The 26,452-nt window shown below is 38.9% G+C and overlaps 1 protein-coding gene across 1 annotated transcript in view; it reads left to right on the plus strand.

The window, feature by feature from the left end:
- Positions 1–26,452, plus strand: part of MYO1D (myosin ID) — a 360,182-nt gene that overhangs the window by 146,366 nt on the left and 187,364 nt on the right. Inside the window, 2 exon segments of the mRNA NM_001075838.2 lie at positions 13,110–13,276; positions 22,914–23,121. Coding sequence (NP_001069306.1) covers positions 13,110–13,276; positions 22,914–23,121 — 375 coding nt within the window.

Below are 26,452 nucleotides of genomic sequence, written 5' to 3' on the forward strand. Positions count from 1 at the left end.
ATTATTTTTGGTTACTTCACTGTGGATAAATTAGGCAAATGCCATAAGAATACATCTCTTCAGTAGCTTTCTGTTCTTTTCGTCAGGATTCTTTGACCTCAGGTGACAACAAATAAGAACAGTGTGTTGGCTTGTATAATCAAACCTCCAGAAAGGCAGAGAGGGTTAAGGCTACCAGGGCTGTAGACTTGAATACCCTTAAGACCCCTCCTCTTGTCCCTCAGCTTTTCTCTGCAAGTCAGCTTCAACCTGCATCATCCAGCAAGAAAAAACCTAGAAGAAAGGCATGGGACACGAGAAAGAGAGTCGCACGCCGAATTTTATAGAATGTACTTTATGAAACACATTCCTTGTAATATATTGTTTGTAAAATATGTTCAAGTTAATTAGAAAAGAATCATTTTTATTTTCACTATTTGGTAGTTAAATGAACATTTATGTATTTGTGGCTGTGCTGGGTCTTTATTGCAGCATGCAGATGCTCTTCGTTGTGGCATGCAGGCTTTCCCTAGTTGCAGCACAGAGGGGCTTCTCTTGCTCTGGAGCTGCAGGCTCTGGGGCACATGGGCTTCAGGAGTTACGGTGCACGGGCTCAGCAGGTGCAGCTCATGGGCTCTAGAGTGCAGGCTCAGCAGTCACAGTGCATAGGCTTTGCTGCCCTGTAGCATGTGGGATCTGAGTTCCTTGACCGCGTATCAAACCCATGTCCCCTGCACTGGAAGCCAGACTCCTAAGCACTGGACCACTAGGGAAGTCCCAGTGTTACATTTTTTAAATAAAAATTCTAGGACCATTTATCATTTCTGTATGGAGAATTGCATTCAGCTGCTAAACAAATAAACCCCACCCCACCCCCAAATTAGTGGATTAAACAGAAGAGACATTTAGTTCTGTCTGTGTAAATGAAGTGCTGAAGAAGGTATCCCAGCTCTAAGGCTGTTAGAGATCCAGGTTCCTTCTGTCTTTCTGCTCTACTATCTTAATGCTTGGCATCTGTCCTCCTGGTCCAAGATGGCAGCTGGAGCTTCTTCCTTTTTAAAGAGACTTCCTGGAAGCCTCATACAGTACTTTAGCTCCATCTCATTTGGTGTGCTTAGTTGCCAGGGAAGCTGGGAAGTGCCTTTCATTCTGGTTAGCATTGCTCCCAGCTAGAAGTAAGTATTCCGTTTCAAAGTAGGAAAAATGTACTGTATATGAGGTAGGCAACTAGCCTAGCAGTCTCTGCTACAGCTCCCCACTCTCTGTGTGTATAGTGGTAGGGAATGAGAAAGGGAGCAGGGACAAGCCAAAGAATAGAGACAACCCGTCAGTCCAGAAAGCCAGTAAACCATAAAATTCATGTGACTCACGCTATTGCTGTGTTCATGTTACTGCCGTGGTCTGGAACTTAACCTGCAGTAAGACCAAGGTTTTGCTGTGTTGTTCATAGGAGTTATTATAGCTAATTAATACTCTGCAGAAAGATTAAGAACAAAAAGGTAGATAAAGACATATCAAGCCCCTCCCCCAAGAAAACTGGTGAAGGCAATATTAATGTGAGAGAACATAAAATTTAAGGGGGAAATCTATTAAATACAGATAGACTAGTAATAATAAAAAGAAAATACTCAATAAAGCCATTTTGAACTAGGTACCTAACAATACAGCCATGATGGTACTTAAATTCTAAAAAGCAAAAAAAAAGAAGATGATGACCCTGAAAAATGTAAAAGGCAAAAAAGGCAAAATTGGCAAGTTCACAATTCTAGAGGGAGATATTAAACCACCTCTACCAAAACTGATAGATCAAGCAAAAACCTTAGCAAGAGTGAAGAAGCTTTGAAAACCAAATTTAAACTTTAATCAAAAGATCTCTGTACCCAAGGGATAGGAAATACATATTCCTTTCAAGTATACATAGAACATTTTTAAGAAATGACCATAAGCTAGAGCACAAAGAAGTCTCACTGTTTTAACAAATATATATACAGATGTATTCTCCATCCTCACAACAAGTAAAATAAAAACCAGCCTTTAAACAGTTTTTTTTTTTTTTATATGCTTGGGAACTTTAAAAAAGTGTTCTCCTAAATAACTCACAGGTTGAAGAAGAAATCTGAATGGAAACTACAAAGTATGTGAAACTGCGTGACAAAGAATTTATCAGAATCAGTAGAATACTCCTAAAGTGGCCCACTTGTTATGCCTTTATTAAAAACAAACAAAGAAAAAGAAGATCAAAAGTAAATGACATAAGATACAATTCAAGAAGTCAGTAAAGGGAATCCAAGGAAAATCTAAAGAAAGTGAGAAAATAATTTTTAAATAGCAAAAACTAAAAGTAATAGATCAAAAAATTAATTAGACCTTTAAAAAATTGATTTTAAAGAGAGAAAACAATATTCAGAATGAAAATAGGTTACAACCTCTATATTACAGAGATTTTTTAAAGCATCAGAGTTAAAAAAAAAAGAGTAAAAAAAAATAAAGCATCAGAGTATTACAAACAGCTATATGCCAATGAATCTTCAAAATTAGTTTTCTAATAATAGAATGTGTGTGTGTGCTCAGTCGTGTCCAACTCTTTGCAGCCCCATGTACTGTAGCCTGCCAGGCTCCTCTGCCCATAGAATTTTCTAGGCAAGAATACTGGGGTGGGGTGCCACTTCCAACTCCAAGGGGTCTTCCCAACTCAGAGATTGAACGCGAATCTCTTGTGTTTCCTGCATCGGCAGGAGGATTCTTTACTAGCACGACCTGGGAAGCACTAGTTTTCTAGAATAATGTTATCAAAATTCACTCAAGAAGAAATAGAAACCCTGAATGAATCAGTAACCTTAGAGATTCTGAATCACTAATCAGAAGTCTGCCTTCTTCCAACTCTGCCAAGAACTTCAGGCCCAGATGGTTTTATAGATAAGTTTTATAAATCCTTCAAGGAGCCAGTAATTCCTATCATACATACATGGTTTTGGAGGATGGGAAGAAGAGAAGCCACTACCCGATTTATTTTATGAGATTACTATGACCTTAGTACAAGGTTAACAGTAAAAAAATGAAATTAGAGGTGAGTTTCACCTAGGAACATAAACATGAAGATTTTTAAAATACATGTGAGTAATGCATTTGATGGGAGAAGGCGATGGCACCCCACTCCAGTACTGTTGCCTGGAAAATCCCATGGATGGAGGAGCCTGGTAGGCTGCAGTCCATGGGGTCGCTAAGAGTCGGGCACGACTGAGCGACTTCACTTTCACTTTTCACTTTCATGCATTGGAGAAGGAAATGGCAACCCACTCCAGTGTTCTTGCCTGGAGAATCCCAGGGACGGGGGAGCCTGGTGAGCTGCCGTCTATGGGGGTCGAACAGAGTTAGACAACGACTGAAGCGCCTTAGCAGCAGCAGCAGCAATGCATTTGATGGCAATAGGGTAAACAAAGTGGCCTTTAATACCAACTGAAAACAACCAGAAAGTTAGGTAAATTATAAAAAACCAACTTCCTGAATACAGTCATGAACTAACAAGAAAGCAAGGAATGTGTAGGCCGGGTGCCGAGGGAAGGCAGAAATTAACTGAGTGAAGGGAAAGTGAGGAGAGCACCATGCCACTTTCACCCTGTGGGCAGTTGTTGAAGTGGGTACCTTTGAGTGCGGGTACCTTTGAGTGCGGGTACCTTTGAGTATAGGTGTCCAAGACTGGGTCCTTGAAGGGAAGCCCAGGGTCTGCTCAGAGTAGGGTGACTCATACAGGATTACAAACCACGTGCACACTCACAAGTATGTATACACCAGCTGCACGATGCTAGGTCTCTAGAGGGTTGCCTCCTCTAAGGGCTAGCTCCGGAAATAATCCCTTACTGTCGGGAAGGAAAACTGCCTTGGAGTTTGGCACTGAGCCAAGTGGGGTGAGTGAACCTCCCTTGAGAATTAATAATCATAAGCCGCTTTGATGAGATTTGCAGTCCAAACTCATACCTAGGTGGCCTGAAAAGACTGAAGCCAACAATTTAAAGTGGTCCATCCAGGTCTGGTATTACCCCTGGGCATCTGATGAGAGCAGAGAGGAAACCACCTTCATACCAGACCTTAAAGAAATAGAACTTCCACAGATGGTGTTCTAGGGAAAAAAAGCAGTTCATAGTAAAGGACGACCACACATATAAAGAAGCAAGACAGGACACAAGGGAGGTGAGACTAAACCGTAGCCTCATGAAAATGTCTTATATGGAATTATCAGAAAGACTCCCAGAATGCTTAATGCGTTTCAAGAAATGAAAGTCCTAAAAATACGAGAACTAGTAGTTAAGAGCAAGTGACTAGGTAACTGATAGAAATAAAAGCTAAATAATTAAAATGTAAAATTCAGTGGATAGATTTAACATTGGTTAAGACAAAGCTGAAGAGAGAATAGGGAAATGAAAGACAGAATCAAAGAAATTATCCAGAATTTCACTTCGTCCAAGAAATGAAACTTATAAAAGACATATTAAGAAACATGGAAGATAAAATGAAAAGGTCTGATGTGCATGGAGAGGAGAGAATGGGCAGAGCGATTTTTGAAGAAAAAGAAAAAGAATTTCCAGAATGATGAAAGAGATAGTCAGGAAGTCCAGTGTATCCCAAGTTAGAAAAATTAAAAGAAATCTGCCCCCAATCCTCTAGTGAAACCCCAGAATATCAAAGACAAAGAAAATACCTTAAAAGCAGATTAGCTTTGAAGGAGTAACAGGCCTAGAGAAAATAAATCAAAATTCTATACTGAGAGAATTTATTTTTCATGAACAACAAAGAATCTTTCTGAAAAAATAAAAACAGAGTTAGAACCACACTAAAGGAAATTCAGTGGGAACTTGAATAGAATTTATATCCTACTGTTGTGTGAAAATTATATAAATCTTGTTGTTCAGTTGCTCAGTTGTGTCCAACTCTTTGTGACCCCAGGGGCTGCAGCACGCCAGCCTTCCCTGTCCTCCACATCTCCCAGAGCCTGCTCAAACTCTTGTCCATTGAGTCAGTCCTCTGTCATCCCCTTCTCCTGTCTTCAATCTTTCCCAGAATCAGGGTCTTTTTCAATGAGTTGGCTCTTCACATCAGTGGCCAAAGTACTGGAACTTCAGCATCAGTCTTTCCAATGAATAATCATCAATAGGTTGATTTCCTTAAGGATTGACTGGTTTGATCTCCTTGCAGTCCAAGGGACTCTCAAGAATTTTCTCCAACACCACAGTTTGAAGGCATCAGTTCTTTGGTGCTCAACCTTCTTTATGGTGCAACTCTCACATCCATACAGGACTACTGGAAAAACCATAGTATAAATCTTAATTATGTAGAATTGGTTCATAATGCTTTTCAGGTCTACTATGTTCTTCTACTACTCTGTACATTCATTCTATTAATTTCTGAGAGTTTGATATTGAAACTGCAACTGAAAATCTTAATTTATCTACTTAAAAAATTGTAATATAAAGTGGAACTATATGTATGTAAATATATTTCCATACATATATATGGAAATATATATGTAACTTTATTCTGTATTTTCCAAGTCTCCTATAAATGTGTTATCATAGTTTTATAATTTAAAAAATAAAATAGATACAAAGCAAAGAAAAAGGAAATGCTAAAGGATATATATCAGGTAGGAGGATGTCTGATTACTAAATGAAAGTCTGAAATGCAAAATGAAGAGCAAAGAAATTGGTGAATATGTAGATGCATATAAATCAACTGACTCTATAAAATAATATTATATTGGATTTAAAATGCAGGTTAGAATTAAATAGCACAATAGCATATAAACTGGAAGGGTGAGTTATTATATTTCAAGTGTTTAAGGTCCTTGGTTGTTCAGGAAAAGGATAAATGTATTGATTAGCTTATAACTCTCATGAGTTATAAGTACATGTAAAATTTTCTAGTGTAGTCATTAAAATAATAGAAATGAGTTTTTAACTTACAAGCTAGTAGTTGGGGGTAGGGGAAGTCAGAATGAGAAAAGAATCATCAGTCCTAAAAAACATAGCAAAGAGGAGACAGAGTAACATAGGAAAACTGGGACAAATTAAGATGTTAGAGAAAAATCCAAATATATTAATAAGTACAGTGAATGTAAATGGAACAAAATTGTCAAATCAAATTAAAGAAAAGGAATACAGACACATTAGAAAAAGCAGAGGAACCAGAGTTCAAATTGCCAACATCTGTTGGATCATAGAAAAAGCAAGAGAATTTCAGAGAAACATCTGCCTCTTCACTGACTACACTAGATCACAACAAACTGTGGAAAATTCTGAAAGAGATGGGAATACCAGACCACCTTACCTGCCTCCTGAGAAACCTGTATGCAGGTAAAGAAGCAACAGTTAGAACCAGACATGCAACAACAGACTGGTTCAAAATTGGGAAAAGAGTACATCAAGGCTATATATTGTCACCCTGCTTATTTAACTTATATGCAGAGCACATCATGTGAAATGCTGGGCTGAAGCTGGAATCAAGATTGCTGGGAGAAATCAGTAACCTCAGATACACAGATGACATCACTCTTATGGCAGAAGTGAAGAAGAACTAAAGAGCCTCTTGATGGAGGTGAATGAGGACAGTGAAAAGGTTGGCTTAAAACTCAGCATTCAAAAAACTAAGATCGTGGCCTCCAGTCCCATCACTTTATGGCAAATAGATGGGGAAACAGTGACAGACTTTATTTTCTTGGGTTCCAGAATCACTGCAGATATGACTACAGCCACGAAATTAAAAGATGCTTGCTCCTTGGAAGAAAAGCTGTGACAAACCTAGACAGCATTATTAAAAAGCAGAGACATTACTTTGTCAACAAAGGTCCATATAGTCAAAGCTATGGTTTTTCCAGTAATCATGTATGGCTGTGAGAGTTGGACTATAAAGAAGGCTGAACGCCAAAGAATTGATGCTTATGAGCTGTGGTGTTGGAGAAGACTCTTGAGAGTCTCTTGGATAACAAGGAGATCAAACAAGTCAATCCTAGGGGAAATCAATCCTGAGAAGGACTGATGCTGAAGCTGAAGCTCCAGTACTTTGGCTACCTGATGTGAAGAACTGACTCGTTAGAAAAGACCCTGATGCTGGGAAAGATTGAAGACAGAAGGAGAAGGGGATGACAGAGGATGAGATGGTTGGATGGCATCACTGTCTCAATGGACAGGAGTTTGAGCAATCTCAGGGAGATGGTGAAGAACAGGGAAGCCTGGCGTGCTGCAGTCTATGGGGTCGCAAAGAGTCAGACACGACTCAGCGACTGAACAACAACAGATACATTGCCGCTTATTAATGACATCTAATCCTAACAGAAAAGTTGAAAGTTTATGTTTTAAAAGATGTATCAGGCAAATTCTGACATTCCGAAATTACCTTAATCAAATTTCAGGACCTACAGGGGCTTAGCAGTGAGCTGTCTGCCTTCCCTGGAAGTGCCAACCTGTTTTCCATTCAGCTTATAACTCCCGAGTTTAACTCTTCAGGATTCCAGACCAGAGTTGAGTCCTGTGTCTGAGGACTCAGGCTCCAGCTTTCATCCCCCAGGCCCCTCAAGGCTGCCAGCAGCTGTGCTGAGCCTCATGGCTGCCTCTATAGATCGACAGACAGTTGCCTCGAAAATGGAAGCAGACCTCAAGGCCAGCTTTATCCTCCCTGGACTGTAGTCTTTGTCTCATCTTGGCTATGTTATTAGCTCTTCATGCAATGAAGATTTCTCCCATCCCCCCATAATTTTGTATAGCACTTTTTTCCTAGTGACTTTCTCAGGAAAGTTGATAGGAATTGCCTAGTCCTTCATCACTGGAAGTGAAGGTCCCTAACTCCTACTTTTTTGAGTTCACATGGTGGTTTTTTTTATTTAAAAAATTTTAGTTATTCATGTATTTTATTGACATATAATTGACATATAACTATCTGTTTTAGGTGTACAGCATAATGACTTGACATTTGTATATTTTGCAAAATAATCACCACAATAAGTCTAATTAACATCTATACCATACATAAACTTTTTCTTGTGATAAGAACTTTTAAGACTCTCTCAGCAACTTTCAAATGTACAATATAGTATTATTAACTATAACGCATAGTATTTTTAAACACGTGTCTCATTGCCACCTAGATTATAAGTCTTTAGAATCTAAGGAATGACTTCTACTAATCTTCTCTCTCTCTTGATACCTCATGGGCTTCCCTGGTGGCTCAGCTGGTAAAGAATCCACCTGCAATGAGGAAGATCTGGGTTTGATCCCTGGCTTGGGAAGATCTCCCAGAAAAAGAAACGGCTACCCACTCCAGTATTCTGGCCTGGAGAAGTCCATGGACTGTACAGTCCATGGGGTCGCAAAGAGTCAGACACGACTGAGTGACTTTCACTGATACCTCATAAAGCACTCTGAACAGGTGGTCAGTAAATTATTAAAAGAACTTTAATTTGCCATTGGCTCTATTTGATACTGTTCAACACAGGCTAAGTAAATGAATATCTAAATCCAGGATCTTCTGGCTAACATATATACTGATTGGTGTACTTTGGCAAGGGCTTCCCAGGTGGCACTAGTGGTAAAGAACCCTCCTGCCAATACAGGAGATGCAAGAGACGCAGGTTCGATCCCTGGGTCGGGAAGATCCCCTGGAGGAGGGAATGGCAACCTGCTCCAGTGTTCTTGCCTGGAGAATCCCATGGACAGAGGAGCCTGGCAGGCTACAGTCCGTAGAGTCTCAAAGAGTCGGACATGACTGAAGTGATTCAGCAAACACGTACTTTGTCGAAGGATGTTTTTCTCATAAAATATAGGGAGAAAAAGGTTTAAAAGTGCCAGATGATAAGATCACTATTAACTTTTGTGACTTAACCTTAATAAGACGCTTGGAATTTGTCAAATTTAGGATTTCTTAGGTTGAGTCAGTCTGGATATTTATAAGGAGAGAGGAGGTGGCATTTATAAATTGAAACAGAATGCTGATGAAATATAGAGAAAGCATTTGCACTGGATTCCTTATCTGAAGGTTTTTATATTACTAACCAGGATGAAAGGGCATTCCCCACCCCTTAGATGGGTGTGAGTGTTACCCCTTTCTGGGCATAATCAGTCAACACTGGTAAAATTCCATTCAACTGGTTTCTGTTTAGTAAAGTTATTTACATGACTCAAATGATACCTTGTACTAAGATTGCCTTGACCACATGATTGCATAAATTATTGAGTTCAAAATATTTTCTAATTCACACTGTAATTTTCTTTTTGACCCAAGGATAATTTAGAAGTATATTTCTTAATTTGCAATCATCTTAAGATTCTCTAATTATCTTCTTTCTCTTGATTTCTAACTTAATCTCATTTGATCAGAGGATATACTCTGTGTGATTTCAGCCCTTAGAGATGTAAGTTTTCTTTATGTATTAGAATTATTTGCACTTAATAGTCTGTACACAGTCATTAGGTCAAGTCTGCATCATATTAGTGTCCAGCGTTTCCGCATTCTTAAAATTACTTTGTTTTGTCAGTGCTGAAATGTGATAAAACCTACTGTAATTCTGAATTTGCCTGCTTCTTAATATGCCTTCCATTTTTGCTTTAAATATTTTGTGAATTTATTAAGCTTATTCAACTTAGAACTATTATATCTTCCTAGCGTGTGAGTCATTTATCACTATGAAATCTTTATTTCTGTATTGATTTTTGCCTTAAAGTCACTTTTGCAGGAATAAAATAGTTAAAACTAGCTCTTTTTTTGACTAGGGTTTGCATGGTCTGTCCTTAAAACTTTCAGTCTTTCCATGACTTTATGCTTCAGGTATGACTCATAAATAGCATACAGAGGTAGTTTTGGCTTTTTATCCATTCTGCCCATCTTTGTCCTTTGAATAAATCATTTATTGCATTTACTCTTAACATAGCTACTGTATGTTGTTTACAAATTGACCATCTCCTTAGTGCTTTCTATTTGTCTCTTTATTTCTTTTTCTTCCCTTTCTAACCTTTTTGATTGATTACTGTGGGTGAAAGGTAAGCAAAATTCTATTCCTTCTGCCTGATAACCTCAGTTAAATTTCTAGCTCTGTTCCCCTGTTAAACGCATGATGTACATCAACCATATTACTAGGCAACATCACTTAAGGTAAAAATTTACCCCTATTGATAAAATGTACCTGCACTGGGAAAATGAGAAATGTCTGGTGGGAATGTCATACTTCTGGCTGCCTGAGTGTGGTGACTCATGTATTAGGCGTGTCCCTTTCAAGGACCCTGGAAGCTGTATCTTTAGATTTGCTGTGGGAGATATTGAATCCTATGGGGCGTGAGGCTTTTAAACCAAGGGCACTTCCTACATCTGTCTGATACGGACCTCATCTCGTCGTGCCTAAGCTATCACCTGACTGCTCTGTGGGCTGCCGCATGACCTCGACACTGCCTCCTAGCAAGCCATGTTCTTGTCCTTCTGAGTAGACTCCTGCCAAGTGTGGTCTGTGAATCTTTTGAGTCAGAATGTTTAGTTAGACCTAGAGAGGCATCCTTTCCTTGTACCACCCCTCAACCACTAGTATGACAATGATATTTTATTACTACATTTATTGACTTTATTATTTTGGAAGATTTACACCATAATACTGTTTCAGTGGTTACTCAAATTATTCTGGTGTCATTATTGATTATAAAAATCTAATATTATTTGGTGTTTTTATCTCCTTCCTGGACAAGGCAAGGTCCATAAAACATCTTAATTCCATTTGTCTTCCTCCCAACTTATGTGCTGTTTTAGTCATGTACTTACAAATATTTATTTCATTTATGTATACATGTAAATATATACAATATGTTCGTATATAATTCTAAGTCGAAGATGATGACATCACCATCACCATTATTAATGCTAAGTACTGTAATATCTGTTTGGATTTCCTCATTTATCCCTTCTTTTTTGACCTTCATCTTGGGCCATTTTTCTTCTGTTTGAATTTTCTCCTCTTGTATATGAGGCCTGATGTTGACAAATTCTCTGTTTTTGTTTACCTGGAAATAGTCTACATGTTTTCCTTCTTGAAGAATAGTTTTGCTAGGGTGTACAATTCTGCACTGACAGCCTTTCAGCATTTCAAGCATAATATTCATTTGTCTTCCGTATTCCGTAGTTTCTTTTGAGAAGTCAGCTATTAGACTGTTGCTCCTTTAGGTAATAAGTCTTTTTTCTTCTGGCTGCTCTTCTTTGGTTTTCAGAAGTCTTACTGATGTACCTTTTTTTTAATCTTGCTTGCAGTTTGTAGCACTTTTTCAGTTTGTTCCAGCTTGATTGATATTCATCAGTTTTGCCAAGTCTTTGACTATTAGCTCTTCAAATATTGCTTCTGTCCCTTCTGTCTCCTCTCCGTAGGACTCCAGTTAATTAAAGCATCTCACTGTATGTCTTCTATGCCTCTTAACCTCTCTCCTTTATTTTCTGTCTTTTTGTCTCTCCATGATCCATTCTGGGAAAATTCTTCTCACTTTCCTTCTAGTTTACTATTTTTTTCTTGAACTATTTCCAATGTACTCTTCTACTGGCCCACTGAGTCCTTAATTTCTACTATTGCATCTTTAAGTCCTTGGTCTTCTCTTTGGGTTGGTTCTTTTTTATAGTTCTGGTTCTTTAAAACATTCTTAATATTGCCTTTTGTCATCTTGACATGCTAAATATAGTTGTTTTGATATTTCTATCTGCTAATCCCAACATCTGGACCCCTGCAGATCTTTTTATTTTGTATATTGTTTTGCTATTTCTAATTCATGTTATCTTGGCTTCTTGTATATCTGATTAACTTCTATCTTGTTCCAAACAGTATATTTGCAAAACTATTTATGGAAGTAATTGGAGGCCCATTTTTGTATATAATCTTTGTCTAGATTTCTTTTGCTCCATTTAAGCATCTAAAAACACTGATATTCCAAAGAAACTGTTCCAGTTTGAAGGACTGTAATGATTCAAAGCTGAATCCAGCACATCTATGTGCCAGAGCTGAGCCTAATATTTTATATTCTTCATTGCAATGCATCTTTATCATAGTTTCTGACTCTGTCTATTAAATTACTTCTGTTACTTTTAATCATGTTTCTGTAAATACACAAAAACTTGATGTTTACTTGTCTCAATTACTTACACGCTAGTTTTATTCCACTTCTACTCTTCCTGATGAATCCTAAAACATAATAATACAAAAATGTAGCAGAATGCCTGAGAACTTCCAAGCGTAAATTGAAGAGAAAGGAAGAATTTTTCACAAGTCTGTGCCTGAGAAATTAGAGTCACAAAGCTTAATTTGACACAGTTAACACTAATTACATGTTAGTCATAGTGTCTTTTTTTTTAATTTTTATTTATTTTTAATTGGAGGATAATTGCTTTACCGTATTGTGTTGGTTTCTGCCATACATCAACATGAGTCAGCCATAGGTATACCTATGTCCCCTTCCTCCTGAACCTCCGTCCCACCTCCCTCCCCATCCCACCCCTCTAGGTTGTCACAGAGCACCAGGTTTGAGCTCCCCGCGTCATACAGCACATTCCCACTGGCTGTGTCTTTTACATGTGGTGATGTGTGTGTTTCCATGCTCTTCTCTCAATTCATCCCACCCTCTCCTTCCCCCACTGTGTCCATGAGTCTGTTCTGTCTGTCTGCATCTCCACTGCTGCCCTGCAAAGAGGTTCATCAGTATCATCTTTCTAGATTCCATATATATGTGTTGGAAGAAAGTGAAAGTGAAGTCGCTCAGTCTTATCCGACTCTTTGCGACCCTGTGGACTGTAGCCCACCAGGCTCCTCCTTCCATGGGATTCTCCAGGCAAGAATACTGGAGTGGGTTGCCATTTCCTTCTCCAGGGGATCTTCCCGACCCAGGGATCAAACCCAGTTATCCCGCATTGGAGGCAGATGCTTTAACCTCTGAGCCACCAGGGAAGATATATATGCATTAATATATGATATTTGTTTTTCTCTTTCTGACTTTCTTCGCTCTGTATTATAGGCTCTAGGTTCATCCATCTCATTAGAACTGACTCAAATGCGTTCCTTTTCATGTTAGTGTCTTTAGTCTGAGATTTTTCTCCACTGAAGCTTACCATTTGCTGGTTTATTTCTTTAGGAACCATATTATGTACGTTGCATCAAGCCCAACGACATGAAATCCCCACAGATCTTTGATGATGAACGCTGCCGGCATCAAGTAGAGTATCTTGGACTCCTAGAAAACGTGAGGGTGCGTCGGGCAGGCTTTGCCTTCCGCCAGACCTACGAGAAGTTTCTTCACAGGTGAGAACAGATGAAACAGAGAAACCCGATAGCACACTGAGACTTACGGAGCCCTCCCTATGTTAAGCAACGCATCAGCTCGTATCAGGCGGTCAAAATATTTGTTGAGTGAACAGAAGAGTTGAGGAAACTACAAATATGAAAGACGTTCCTAGAATTGGCAGGAGACCCCTTGAGTTTGTGGTTTATGGACCATGGGGAAAAAATGAATTCCTCATTGGGAAAATATAAGCATGTAGTATTATAGGAGAAAAAACAAGGATTTAGAGTCACAGGTGGGTTGGAATCCTGGCTATACCACACGTCTGTTGCATGACCTGGAGCTAGAAATTTAACTTCTTTGTTTCTGCATTTGCAAAATGAGTATAGTAATGCTACCTTATAAGGCTTTTGTTGTGAGAATTAAATTAACCAAAGTGGAAAGCCTAGGTGCCTGGCACATAGTAGAAGTTCAGTTAATGCTGCTTATCATTACTGATATTAGTGACTATCATAATAAAAAGATACTAAGTAGATCATCATGGAAGCCCTAAAATTAGTCTACCTGATTGAATCCTGGCTTTGACCGGGACTTTTGACCTTGGGAAAATCATATAACTTTCCAGTTGCCTCTGTTTCCTATGTGTAGAATGGAGAAAATTAATTTTTTAAATGGGAATAATAATAGTAATTACTTGATAAGGCTGCTGGGGCTGAAATGAGATAACATTTATAAAATAAACACCTAGAATGGGAACCTGGCATATAGTAATCACTCAATATAAGGTGTCATTGCTATTGTTATTTATTATTGGTAACAATAATACTAGTTGACACCTGAGATCTTAAAAATACTGTTTTAAATCCCATCTTTTCATTTATTTTAAAATATTTATTCAACATTTCCTATGTTGTAGACTACAGATTTCACAAAAATATGAATGAATAAACACATAAAATATTGGTTGGTGAGGAGTCTCTAAGTAGATAGTAATGAATGTAAGGAGTCAGCCATACAAAAGTCAAAGAAAAAGAGCAGGTGAAGCAGAGGAAACAGTGGAGAAAAGTCTCCCTTGTAGAAATAAGTGTCTTGTTTTAGGTACCAAACATCATCCAGTATGGTTGGAGGATGCTGAGCAACAGGGCAGTGGTGTGGGTTGAGATCAGAGAGATGGACGGGGGCCAGATCATGTTGCACGTTGTCATCCAGACTAAACAGTTTAGATTTTGGCCAAGGGTGGTAGAAAACCATTGGTGGATTTTATGCAGGAAGCCACACAATCTTATGGATGTTTTGAGAGATCACTGTGGCTGCTGTGTGAATAGGAAGCAAGGAGACATTTAGAGATGCTATTGCAGGAATCCAGGAGAGGCAGCTCAGTGAGAGTTCCTTGAACAAGGAATTATTGTAGATCCAAGAGTAGTGGACTGATAGGTCCACTAGGATAGGTTTTGGGGGAAGGTAGACAAGACTTGCTGATGGATTGACTCAATGAGAGAGGAGCAGAGAGGGATGAAGGGTAACATGTAGATTTTTGCTTGAGCATCTGGATAAGCAGGGTACCATTTTCTGAGATAAGAAAGATTGGGGAAGAGAAGTGTGAAGAGGGGGACACGGAACTAGGGCAAAGATGGAATCAAGATTTGTCTCTTAACTATGTTAGGTTTGAAATGGTTCTAAATGCCTAGGTAGAAATACTAAATAATCTACTAGACATATAAATCTGTAGTTCTGTGAAGACTTCCAGGCTGGAAATAGGAAGTTTGGGGTTACTGATACATAAGTAAGTAAGTAAGTGAAGTCACTCAGTCGTGCCCAACTCTTTGCAACCCCGTGGACTGTAGCCCACCAGGCTCCCCCGTCCATGGGATTCTCCAGGTAAGAATACTGGAGTGGGTTGCCATTTCCTTCTCCAGGGGATCTTCCCAACCCAGGGATCGAACCCAGGTCTCCTGAATTGCAGGCAGACGCTTTAACCTCTGAGCCACCAGTGAAGGTCTACTGATACATAGATTATATATAAAGTCTTGGGACTTGATAGAAAAAGAAGAGAAGGCCCATGCCAACATTTAGGTTTGTGGTCTGACATGAAAGAACCAGCAAAGAAAAGAGAAGAAGTGACCAATGAGAGAGAAGAAATATCAGAAGAGGGTTAGGTCACAGAAGCCAAGGGAAGATGGCATTTCAAGAAGAGAAGTACAATTATATTAAATATTACTATAAAAGCAGAAGCTTAACCATTAGACCAGGCAGCACAGAAGTCAGAGGAGAAAGAGCTGGTCAGAGCCCCATTTGAGCAGGATGGGAAAGTGAAGTGAAGAGTTGGATGTCCACGGACAACTCAAGGATGTGTGTTGTGAATGAGAACAGAGAAGAATGGAAGCAGCAGCCAGAGTGGAATGTGAAGTCAAGGAGACTCTAGAAAATGTTCAAAATGCAGGTGGCGATGATTCAGAACAGAGAGAGAAACCAGCCACACAGAAGGGAGGGTGGTAACTGAAATAATAACCTCCTTGAGAAGGCAAGGAATGAAATCCCAGCACAAGTGGAAGGTTGGTCAGCTTTAGATGGGAGCAGGGATCCTTCTCCCCTAGCAACAGGACGAAAGGCAAAGAATATGAAAACCAAGGCAGGAAGCCTCGAAGGCCGACTGATAGCACCAATGAAAATGCTCCTGTCTGATTGCTTCTATTTCTTCTTGAAGTATGAGGCAAGGTCATGAGCCTGAGAGTGAGGATCAAGAGAGGTGGTGAGGGGGGTTGACAAGGAAACAGAAATACTCATTTTAGAGAGCGGGAGAGCTTTCCCACTCTCTCCCAGTGGTTTTGCTACCAGGAAGACCTGAGCACCCATTTGAGGTTTGAGATTGTAAGTGTATAGTGAGACCCCCCTCCCCCTCAGCATCAGCTTTTCTTCTCCACCAGTGTTCAGCTACTTGTGTGCAGAAGTGAAAGGGATTCAGGCTAATTGGAGACTCTTGGAATGAATAAAACTTTATAGCAGAATAGCTTAGAAAAATGAGACAATTTTTTATTGATCAGAAAGTCATGCTCAAAACTGATCATTTTCTTTATTGAGATCATGCTGTTCTTTAAATTTGGTTTTTCTTTTTTATTGAGGCTGTAGAGTAGGAATGTGTTCATTCTGTCTTGATTTCAGTGTCAAATGATGTTAATAGGAAGATTACTCATCCCTTGTCATTACTCAGAATTCTAGCAAGTACTCGATGGTAGTATTTATTTTTGTATTGTCAGCTATGTAAGATCAGCAGAAGTCGAGTATTAGAAAGACAGGGTGGGAATGGGCAGCTATAGGATGGGGCTGAACTGAAAGAATTATTTATCTAAAATGTGTATTTATCTAACTAAAAAATATCATGAGACAAAGAGGAAGCCACGGAGAGTAGTTGAAGTAAGAGAATAAGCAACTTGATTTGGCGGGGACAAGGAATTTTGCAAGTGCATATCCTTACTCACTTTTCGTCTGTTTCTCTACTTATTTTACTTTCAACTCAAGATGCTTGGTGTGTTTTTTTGGCACAGAAGACATGCTACAAGGATTGGATTATGTTTTCTAATACTCATGTAAAAATAGAAAAGGTGAAAAAGAACCTATGAATTTCAGATATGATAGTCTTAGGAGTACAATCTTAAATCTCCCATTCCCACTCCAGAACATCCCCCAGTGATATAAAATATGTGTATTTAAAGCCAAGTAAAGGCACAGCTACACTATGAAATCAAAAGAGGGATGCTCAGTGAGCCTTAAAGATGAGAATCACTCCTAAATACGATAGGAGGCAGACATGTAGACCCAGAAGTATGCTGAGGTCACAGTTTTAAGGAAGGACTGCCTGCTGAGGCTTCAGCTGGCGTTCAGGAGAATCTCAGCTACAGTCTGGAGTTTATCGCAGCTGCAGCACTGAGAGGCTGCCGTAATGGCCAGGACAAATAACCACCTGAGCAACTGCAAGGGAGACATCATAGGTATATCAACACACAGAAATCCCTTGCATTCCTATACACTAATAATGAGGAAATAGAAAGAGAAATTAAGGAAACAATTCCATTCACCATTTCAATGAAAAGAATAAAATACTTAGGAATACAAGATTCAGGAAGCAAAAATAGCCACCTTACAAGAGGCCAACAAAGGCCAAGACGTACACGTAGGAAGAAGGATTCTAGGGTAGGAGATGAGACAACAATCAAACATCTGAGAAAGACCAGACCAATGAGAAAGAACCAATAAGCTCGACAAATGCAAAACCTCACCCCCAAGGAACTAGAGCAAGGCGAAGACCTTGGAAAAAGCCTATTCATATTCTCAGAGAGATAAAGGAGAGAATTTTAGTCCTAAAGTAGGAATATGAAGTTCAAAACAAGAACAGGTGGTTGTTGTTAAAAAGAACCAATTAGGGATTTGGAAAGTGAAAACCAAATTAAGCACAATTGGAGTGAATTGTCCATCAATAGAATGAGTCAGCAATTTATAGTGTCATCATATAATGGTTGCAAGTCAGCACTAAAGAGAATGAACAGGGACTTCCCTGGTGGTCCGGTGGTTAAGACTCCACTTTTCAATGCAGGGGGTGTGGGTTCAATCCCTGCTCAGGGAACTAAGAGCCCACATGCCATGCAGTGTGGCCAAAAAAAAAAGATAATGAGCAGCTGATACTATACCAACAGCATGGATGAATAAAACATTATGTGAAAAGGAGTCACCAGAGAGGACATACTTTATGCTGCCATTCATATGAAGCTCATGAACAGATAAAAATCAGAGCAGTGCTTTGCTCTCCGTTGAGAGTTGGCTGGAAAGGGGGAAAGGTAATTGGGGAGCTCTTTGTGATTATGTAGATGATCTTCATCTTGATTGGCATGTCAGTTTCATGAGTGGACACATTTTTCAAAACTTACTGAATTGTGTATTTAAATGTGTGCATTTTACAATGCATAAAATTTACCATAATTAAAAAAAATTATTTTCAAACTAAACTTCTTTTAAATGAGTTAGTGAGCTAGAAGATCGAGCTAGAATATCAAGCTGAAGACTTCTCCCAGACCTCATCACAGAGAAAAAGAGATGGAACGTTCTAAAGAAAGGTCACACCAAGTATAAGTTTGATCCAGGAGGGCCAAAAGCCATTTAGCAGGAGCTCTAAAAGAAAGAAGAGTCCAGGGGTCAGATTGAAAGAATACACCAAGTGTAAAACATACGAATTTTTTAAATGGACTTAGGTTATGTTCACTTTCAGAACTCTAGGCATAATGAAAAATGCTTAGGGTTCCCAAGAAGAAAGGCAAACTACCTGTGAGGAAATGAGACTCATACTGTCATCAGACTTCTCATTAGCGACATTCAGTGTAAACAGTCAAAGGAGCAGTATCTGCACTGTGAAGGGGAATGAAGTTTACACTTAGAATTTTCTTCCATGCCAAGTTATCATTCGAGAGTGTGGGCAGGGAACTTCCCTGCTGGTCCAGTGGTAAAGAGTCTGCCTGCCAATGCAAGGGACACAGGTTCCATCCCAGGTTTGGGAAGATTTTATGTGCTGCGAGGCAACTAAGCCTGTGTCCCACGAGAGAGGCCACCATAGTGAGAAGCCCAAGCATTGCATCTAGGGAGTAGACCCCACTCACTGCGACTGGAGAAAACCCACATGCAACAGTGCAGACCCGCACAGACAAAAGAGTGTGGGCAAAATAAAAACAAAATAAATTTCCAGACATATATAATTTCAGAAAGTTTACTATCCCTAGACTTCTCTGAAAAATCTTCGAAAGGGTGTACTTTAGCAAAAAGGAATATAAATGCAGAAGGGAAATGTGGAATGCAGAAAAGCAATATTGAACAAATAAGTCAGTAAAACTTCTTGTGAAATCTATACATGTGGTTTCCATTATAATGGGGGGGGGTTGAGGGGAGCGGGGAAGGATATCAGTAGAAATCATTTGCAGCAAAAATTAAAATGGGAATGAGGAATATAGAGAAGTAAAGACTTGTGCTGTTTATGGGAAGGATAGAAATGTTAATTAACAAGACAGGGAAAAGAATGTATTTTCCTATAAATATAATATTTACATATACTGATTGAACTGATTAACAGTGCTGTATGCGGTAGGATGAAAAGTGTGTAGGACACTGGACGAATGTTTTCAGTCTTGGTGGGAGAAAAAGTAACATTTCCACAGTGAGTTTGTTTTTAGATTCTGCAGATTTTTTTTTTTGTAAGCTAGCTTTGAGCCTAGACTTCTTGTCACTTTCATTCTTTTATCAAAAGAGAGAGAGAAGGATTTTAAAGGTACTGATAACCTTAAAAGCTGCTAAAGTCTTCCAGGGAGGTTAAAAACTAGTTGTCAGAAAGCAGATGAGTTCAGCTTTTTCATTTGCAAGTTCAGGATGCTGGTTTGCTGGAGAACTGGGGTTGTGCCCTCAACCATAGGAAAGAGAGGAAGGGCACCGTTACCCTGATGTGTTAGCTGAGCAGTGTGGCTGTACGATTTCTTCTAGTTCCTGCAGAATGCCTAAAACTTTGAACACACACCATTACTGCCTGTTGACTCTTATTCTACTTTCATAATTAATTGGCAAGCTTTTGAATTTTTTTTTCCTTTTTTCATGTGATATTGCACATCGTTCCCTCTCTCTTTGTATCAGAACTCTTCGGTTTCGGTTTCTGTCTCTATCTGGCAAGTGACTAGACTTTTAAATGTATTTTCTTCCATTCTTTTATTCAACAGATATCTCTCTCTTCACTGTGTGGCAGACAACATGATAGGCACGGGGCATATAGGCATATAGTGAGGAACAAAACAAAATCTCCACCTTCGTGGTACTTATAGACAGACATTCAACAGACAGACCCGCAAATCAATATGATTACAAACTGAGATGAATGGTGTGAGGAAAAGAAACACAACTGGTTGTTTTAGGAATAATGGGGATGATGATTGATGGAGGAAAATCAAAAAAGACTAGAAGATGAGAAGTCTCCGCCTTTCAAAGAGTAGCTTCAAAAAAAAAAAGCATTCCAGGGAACTTCCCTGATGGCCCAGTGGCTAAGACTAGACCAATGCAGGGGGCCCAGGTTCAATCCCTGGTTAGGGAACTAGACCCCACATGGCGCAGTGAAGAATTCGCGTGCTGCAAGTAAAATGGAAGATCCTGCATGGCCCAACTAAGACCTCACACAGCCAGATAGGTAAATACATTTTTTAAAAAAATCAGGATTTCCATTAAAAAAAAAAAAAAAGTATTCCAGGCAGTGGGAACAGCATGTACAAAGCCTCAAAGCAAGAAAGAGGCAACTACAACACCGAGACCCTGAAGAAGGCCAAGGCTACTGGAGCAGAGCAATGAAAGCAGGAGAGCAGTAAAAGATAAAAATGTTGTGAGGCTTTTGGGAATACTGCTGTGACTGCTGAATATGCAGAATGGATTGAAGAAATGGGAAACAGTTTAGGAGTCTGCTGTAGTAAACTTGATGGTGGCTTCTCTTAGGATTGTGGCAGTGAAGATGAGAGTAGCTGAATTTTAAAAATATTTTGGAGGTGGAATCAATAGACTCAATGATGAATGAGAAGGAATGAAAGAGAAGAGCAGGAATCAAATGCGATTCCCAGGATTCTGGCTTCGGTAACCAATGACTTTGTGGTTGGAAGGACTGAAAGAAGAATTTAAAGTGCCTGGAGAAGGAAATGGCAACCCACTCCAGTATTCTTGCCTGGAGAATCCCAGGGACAGAGGAGCCTGCTGGGCTGCCATCTATGGGGTTGCACAGAATCGGACACGACTTGACGCGACTTAGCAGCAGCAGCAGCAGCAAGGTCTGTTTAGGCACTGGATATGTGAGTGTGAAATTCAGAATTGAGAACTGGGCTTGGGATAATAATTGCTTGAGTTGAAAAATGAAATGGACGGAATAGATGAGGTGATGTGGGAGGTTGTACAAAGAGAGACGAGGGCTTGATATGAGCCCCGGGGCACTCCAACATTTCGAGGTCCAGTAGTGAAGAACAGTAGCCAGAAAATGAGATTGAGAAGAAATATCCAGAGACAGAAGGAATCCAGGAAGAGCATGCTGCCACGGAAGCTGAGATAGAAACTAGGAAAAGAGAGAAATATCAAGAAGGAGGAATCAGATGCCCCTTAGATACATATTATCTTAACCAGAAATGGGTAAATTCCTAGGAGGAAAATATGAAGAGTCCTGGAAGGCGCAAAAGTAGACTTGAACCAATCCCTGGTTCTTGGGTGGGACAACTGGACATCATAGCCAAATTTAATGCATGGGAACCCCAAAAAATACCCACAAGGATTTGTTGTTTTGTGATTGTTTTTCCCTATGCAAATTACTTCTAAAGTTCATATAGAAAAATAAACATCCAAGAATATCTAGAAAGACCTTTAAAAGGAAAAGAAAGAGAAAAGACCACTGGATATTAAAATAGAACATCTATAATTAAAACCCTGTGGTACTGATGGGCAGAGAGAGCAGTGAAACAGACCAAAAAGCCTAGAAATGAATTAAAGTACATATGAAAATTTAGCATATGATAAAATGGCGTATTAACTCAGAGGGAGAAAGACCGACTTTTTAGTAAATAATATTGGAAATAGAGTTTTTTCAGAAGTAAAGTCGGATCCATTCCGTATACCAAGATAAATTACAAATGAATCAGAGCTCCAAATGTAAAAAATGGAAACATGCAAGTCCTAGAAGAACCCCTAAGTGAATTACCCTGTAATCTAAGTGTGAGGAGAACCTCTTTCACTAAGACTTAAAATTCAGATGCAGTGAGTGAAAAATATACTAAATTTGACTCCATGTAAACAACTTTGCACCAAGGATAGGGGGAAAGCACTGTGGTAGGCAGCCTTCCAAGCTGGTCCCACTGATCCCTGCTTCCTGGTGTTCATGCCCGCGTACTCCTCTTCCCAGGAGAGTGGGCTGGCCCTCGTGAATTGCTTCTAGCAAAACAGACTATGGTGAAAGTGATGGAATGTTGCTTGTGAGATTAGGTTACGCAAGGCTGAGACTTTGACTTCTGTCTTGCTCATGATCACCGTCACCAAGAAGCTGGTGTGTGGTAAACTAACTTATAAGAGGCCCACATATTGAGAAACTGGTGGCTACTTGTATGTAGAATTGCAAAGGATTTTTGTGTGTTAACCTTATATGTAAAACACGGCTTAGTTTTCTTTTACTGATGATAGTTTATCTGAAAATCTGGTGGATTTCCTTTGAAACGAGTCATGTTGTTCTTAAGTAATGTTTTCAAAAACCCATGATAGAGGCATCCTTGTCTTGTTTCTGTTTGCAAAGAGAATGCTTCCAAGGTTGCCATGTTACAGATAATATTTGCTGCAAGTTTTTGGCAAATAGCTTTTATTAAATTAAGGAATACCCTTCTAACTCTGGTTTAGTAAGAGTTATTATCCTAAAGGAGTATTATATTTTATTGAAGCCTTTTTCTGTGTCTCTTATGAAGCTAATGAAATTCATCTCTATTCTGAGTTTGCTAAGAAGTTTTTTTTTTTTCCTTTCTGTGAAGCATGAATTTTATTGAATAGCTTTTCTGCTTCTACTAATACCACATGGTTTTTCTCCCTTAATCCATGTCCTGGTTTGTTTGTTTGTTTTTCCCCATCAAGGTACAAAATGATCTCTGAATTCACCTGGCCCAACCATGACCTCCCCTCAGACAAAGAGGCTGTCAAGAAACTGGTCGAATACTGTGGCTTTCAGGATGATGTGGCTTATGGGAAGACCAAAATTTTCATTCGAACACCCCGAACATTGTTTACCTTGGAAGAGCTCCGTGCTCAGATGCTTGTAAGGATTGTCCTCTTTCTACAAAAGGTAATCTTATATTTTCTATACGAGGATAAGGCTTTGATTTTATGTTCTTAAAAATGAGTTGAATACTTTCTCTGAGTCAAGAAATGTTCACAATGATGTAATTTTTTTGCATCTATGCATCTCTTAGAGTATTTTCTGTTGCCTTTGCACATGGAAAACTTACCTGTGTGAGTTCAATTTTTTAAAATATCTTTTTACATTTATTTTTAATTGGAAGATAATTGCTTTACAGTGTTGTCTTGGTTTCTCTAGTACACAACAACAAGAATCAATTTTATCCTGCAAACGCCAAAGATATTTCGTCTTCTGATATTCAGAATCAGAGAGATGTTTGAAGTAGTCTGATTTTTGTCTGTGGATCTGGAAGTAGTCTGATTTTGGTCAACTGGATCAAAATGAGTTAGCCTCATCTTAACTGCATAGAGAACTTTTTTCTGTCTTGTCATTCAAAAGCTTGACCAACTCGTTTGAAACCAGCTGTCTCACCCATCATGACCCACTGCCAGCCCTTGACTGAAGTGTGTAGTGCTGACTTATCACTGCTCCATGATCTTAGGATCTGTGCAGGGTCATCATTGATCTGTGCAGGGTCCCTTTTCATTTCATCCGCTCACTATTTTTATTCCCCTTACCCATTTCCATACCTTCTGTATGAAACGTTTTAATGTAAAAACTGATAAAAAAAAAAAAAAGAATTCATGTCCCTCTGTGAGAATGGAGTATCCATCAAGGGAAGGGTGGCTGGGTCATTGGGCATGTGTAGACCTGGCTGCTCCTCTCCAGGATGCCTGCCAGTTTGCACGTCACCAGTTTGCATATAGAAGTTACTATGTGCCCACATCATTTTCAGTATCATCCAGGTACCTAGATTTTGCCAGACTACTAAGTATAATGAGATCACGCTGTTTTATTATATTTCCTCTTTCTCTGATTACCATTAAACTTGAACATCTAATTAAATGCGTGTTTGCTTTCGGGGGTTTCCTGTAAACTGCCCATTCCTATCTTTCATCCGCTTTTCTTCTGGAGTTAGTATCATTGTTTGTTGATGAGCAGGAATTCCTGGACTGTTTTAGACATTAGTCTCTCTTTCACTTCAGACATTATAAATATATTCTCCTACTGTAGGGGTTCTATTGAACTTTCTAATATGCTTTGTTGAAGAGAATCCTTAATGTTGACATAATTGAAAATCTTCAACTTTTTTTGCCTTATCCTTTGTGTTTTGGAATTTTGTCTAAGAGGGCTTGCCTTGTCTCCAGGTCACAAAGGTACTCTCCTGTGTTTTCTTCTATGAACTGTATAGTTTTACCCTTCACATTTAGGTCTTCAATCCATTCAAAATCCACCTGAGTGTGTGGTTCTCTAATTCACATTCTTCTATATGATGAGCAAGTTTTCTCGGTGTCACCTACTAAATGATCTATTCTTTTCCTATTAATTTGTGGTGCCACTTTTATTGTGTATGAAGTTTTTATATATACATATATATTACATGTATTCTGTTTCTGAGCACTGTGTGGGGTTCCATTTTTATATCTGCCTCTCATTACACTCAATGACACACACTGTTTATTGTCATATGTCTTAGTATATGACAAGTCCATCTTCTGTACTTTTTTTTCCCCTACTCTTTATTGAGGTTGATTATTGTATACATAGACCTTTATTCTGTAATATGAATTTTAATGTGTGTTTATTGAGTTCATGAAATTCAACAATACTGTTTATTATGGTTGCATTGAATTTATAGATTAATTTGAAAGGGTTAACATTTTTATAATATTCAATCATCTTAAGAGTATAGAATAGGCTTATTTAGATCATTTTATTGACTTTTAGACTTAAGAGGGACCTTATGAATTCATGGTAAATTCCTAGATACTTTATTATTTTTGTAGCTGTTGGGATTTTATTATTGTGTTTTTATTAGATTTTCTACATGGCAGTGTTGGTATAGAGAAATAGTATTGGCTTGCGTGTGTTTGCTTGCAGGCTCAGTTGCTAAGTCATGTCCAATGCTTTGCGACCCCATGGTCTGTAGCCATACAGGCTCCTATGTCCATTGGATTTGGCTTATGTTGGTTTATCTGTATCCAAAATGAAGCCTTTCTTGATTCATATTTATTGATTCTATTCATTTTTCTGGGTAAAAGATTACATCATGTGCAAATTATAAAAGTTTATCTTCCCTCCCAACTGCCAAGATATTTCTAAGTGTTGGTCTTGTTCATTTATTTTGCCTAGAACTCAGAGAAAAACTTTTGGAGTGGAATCTTAAAATTCTGTTTCATCTTAAAACAGTTTTCTTCTGTTAATTTTTTTTTTAATATTGCCTTTCCTCTGTTCTGTTATCTTTCTTAAGACAGCTTGTAAATTTGAAAGTTGGATCTCTGTTTTTTGTCTGCCGTAGTAAGTTATTTTGCCACATCTGTTCTGTGTATATCCAGATCCTTGCTTTTGATCCTCAGTGCTTATCCGGGGGATGGTTTGTTGTCACAGATCTGATGCTGTGTGTTTCTTCTTTATACCTAGCTGAGAGATTGACCAGATTCAGGCTTTGACTCTAAACCAGGATGACCAGATCTCTCAGTTTGATTGGAACCTTCCTGGTTGATGACTGTTGTCTGTTATAAATGTTAGTAACAACCCTATCACTCTCAAAGAGTTCCCTGTGCTATACAATAGGTCGTTACTAGTTATCTGTTTTATCTTGCCTGGAAAATCCCATGGATGGAGGAGCCTGGTGGGCTGCAGTCCATGGGGTCGTGAAGAGTCGGACGCGACTGAGCGTCTTCACTTTCACTTTTCACTTTCATGCATTGGAGAAGGAAATGACAACCCACTCCAGTGTTCTTGCCTGGGAAATCCTATGGATAGAGGAGACTGGCAGGCTGCAGTCCATGGGGTTGCAAAGAGTTGGACACAACTTAGCGACTGCTGCTGCTAAGTCACTTCAGTCAAACACACAAAAGATCTTGTGAAGAGTTAAAAGTGGTTCATTAAAACATGAGTGTGTCATGAAAACAGCAAATTCTGAAACTGGGAATAATATCATCACTATTATAAGTAATCTCAAAGATTCATATAGGTCTGAGTAGAATAATTTTGTAAATCAGCCAGAGAAAAAGTGTGAATAGAATCATTATCTGAAAACTAGACTGTATGGGTGTAGTTATTCACTTGGCCCTGTTCCTTGATATATTGTTTATTGTGAAACTTTGTCAAATAGTAGCATGAAGCTGTGGGGCTCTCACTTCCTTTTCAAGCAAAGCTTACCAGCTTCTTTGAGAAACCAATCAAGTGTTTGATTTCTCAGACTAAAAGCAAA

Source organism: Bos taurus, chromosome 19 (assembly GCF_002263795.3).
Source record: "Bos taurus isolate L1 Dominette 01449 registration number 42190680 breed Hereford chromosome 19, ARS-UCD2.0, whole genome shotgun sequence".
In the NCBI taxonomy this organism is placed as follows: Eukaryota; Metazoa; Chordata; class Mammalia; order Artiodactyla; family Bovidae; genus Bos; species Bos taurus.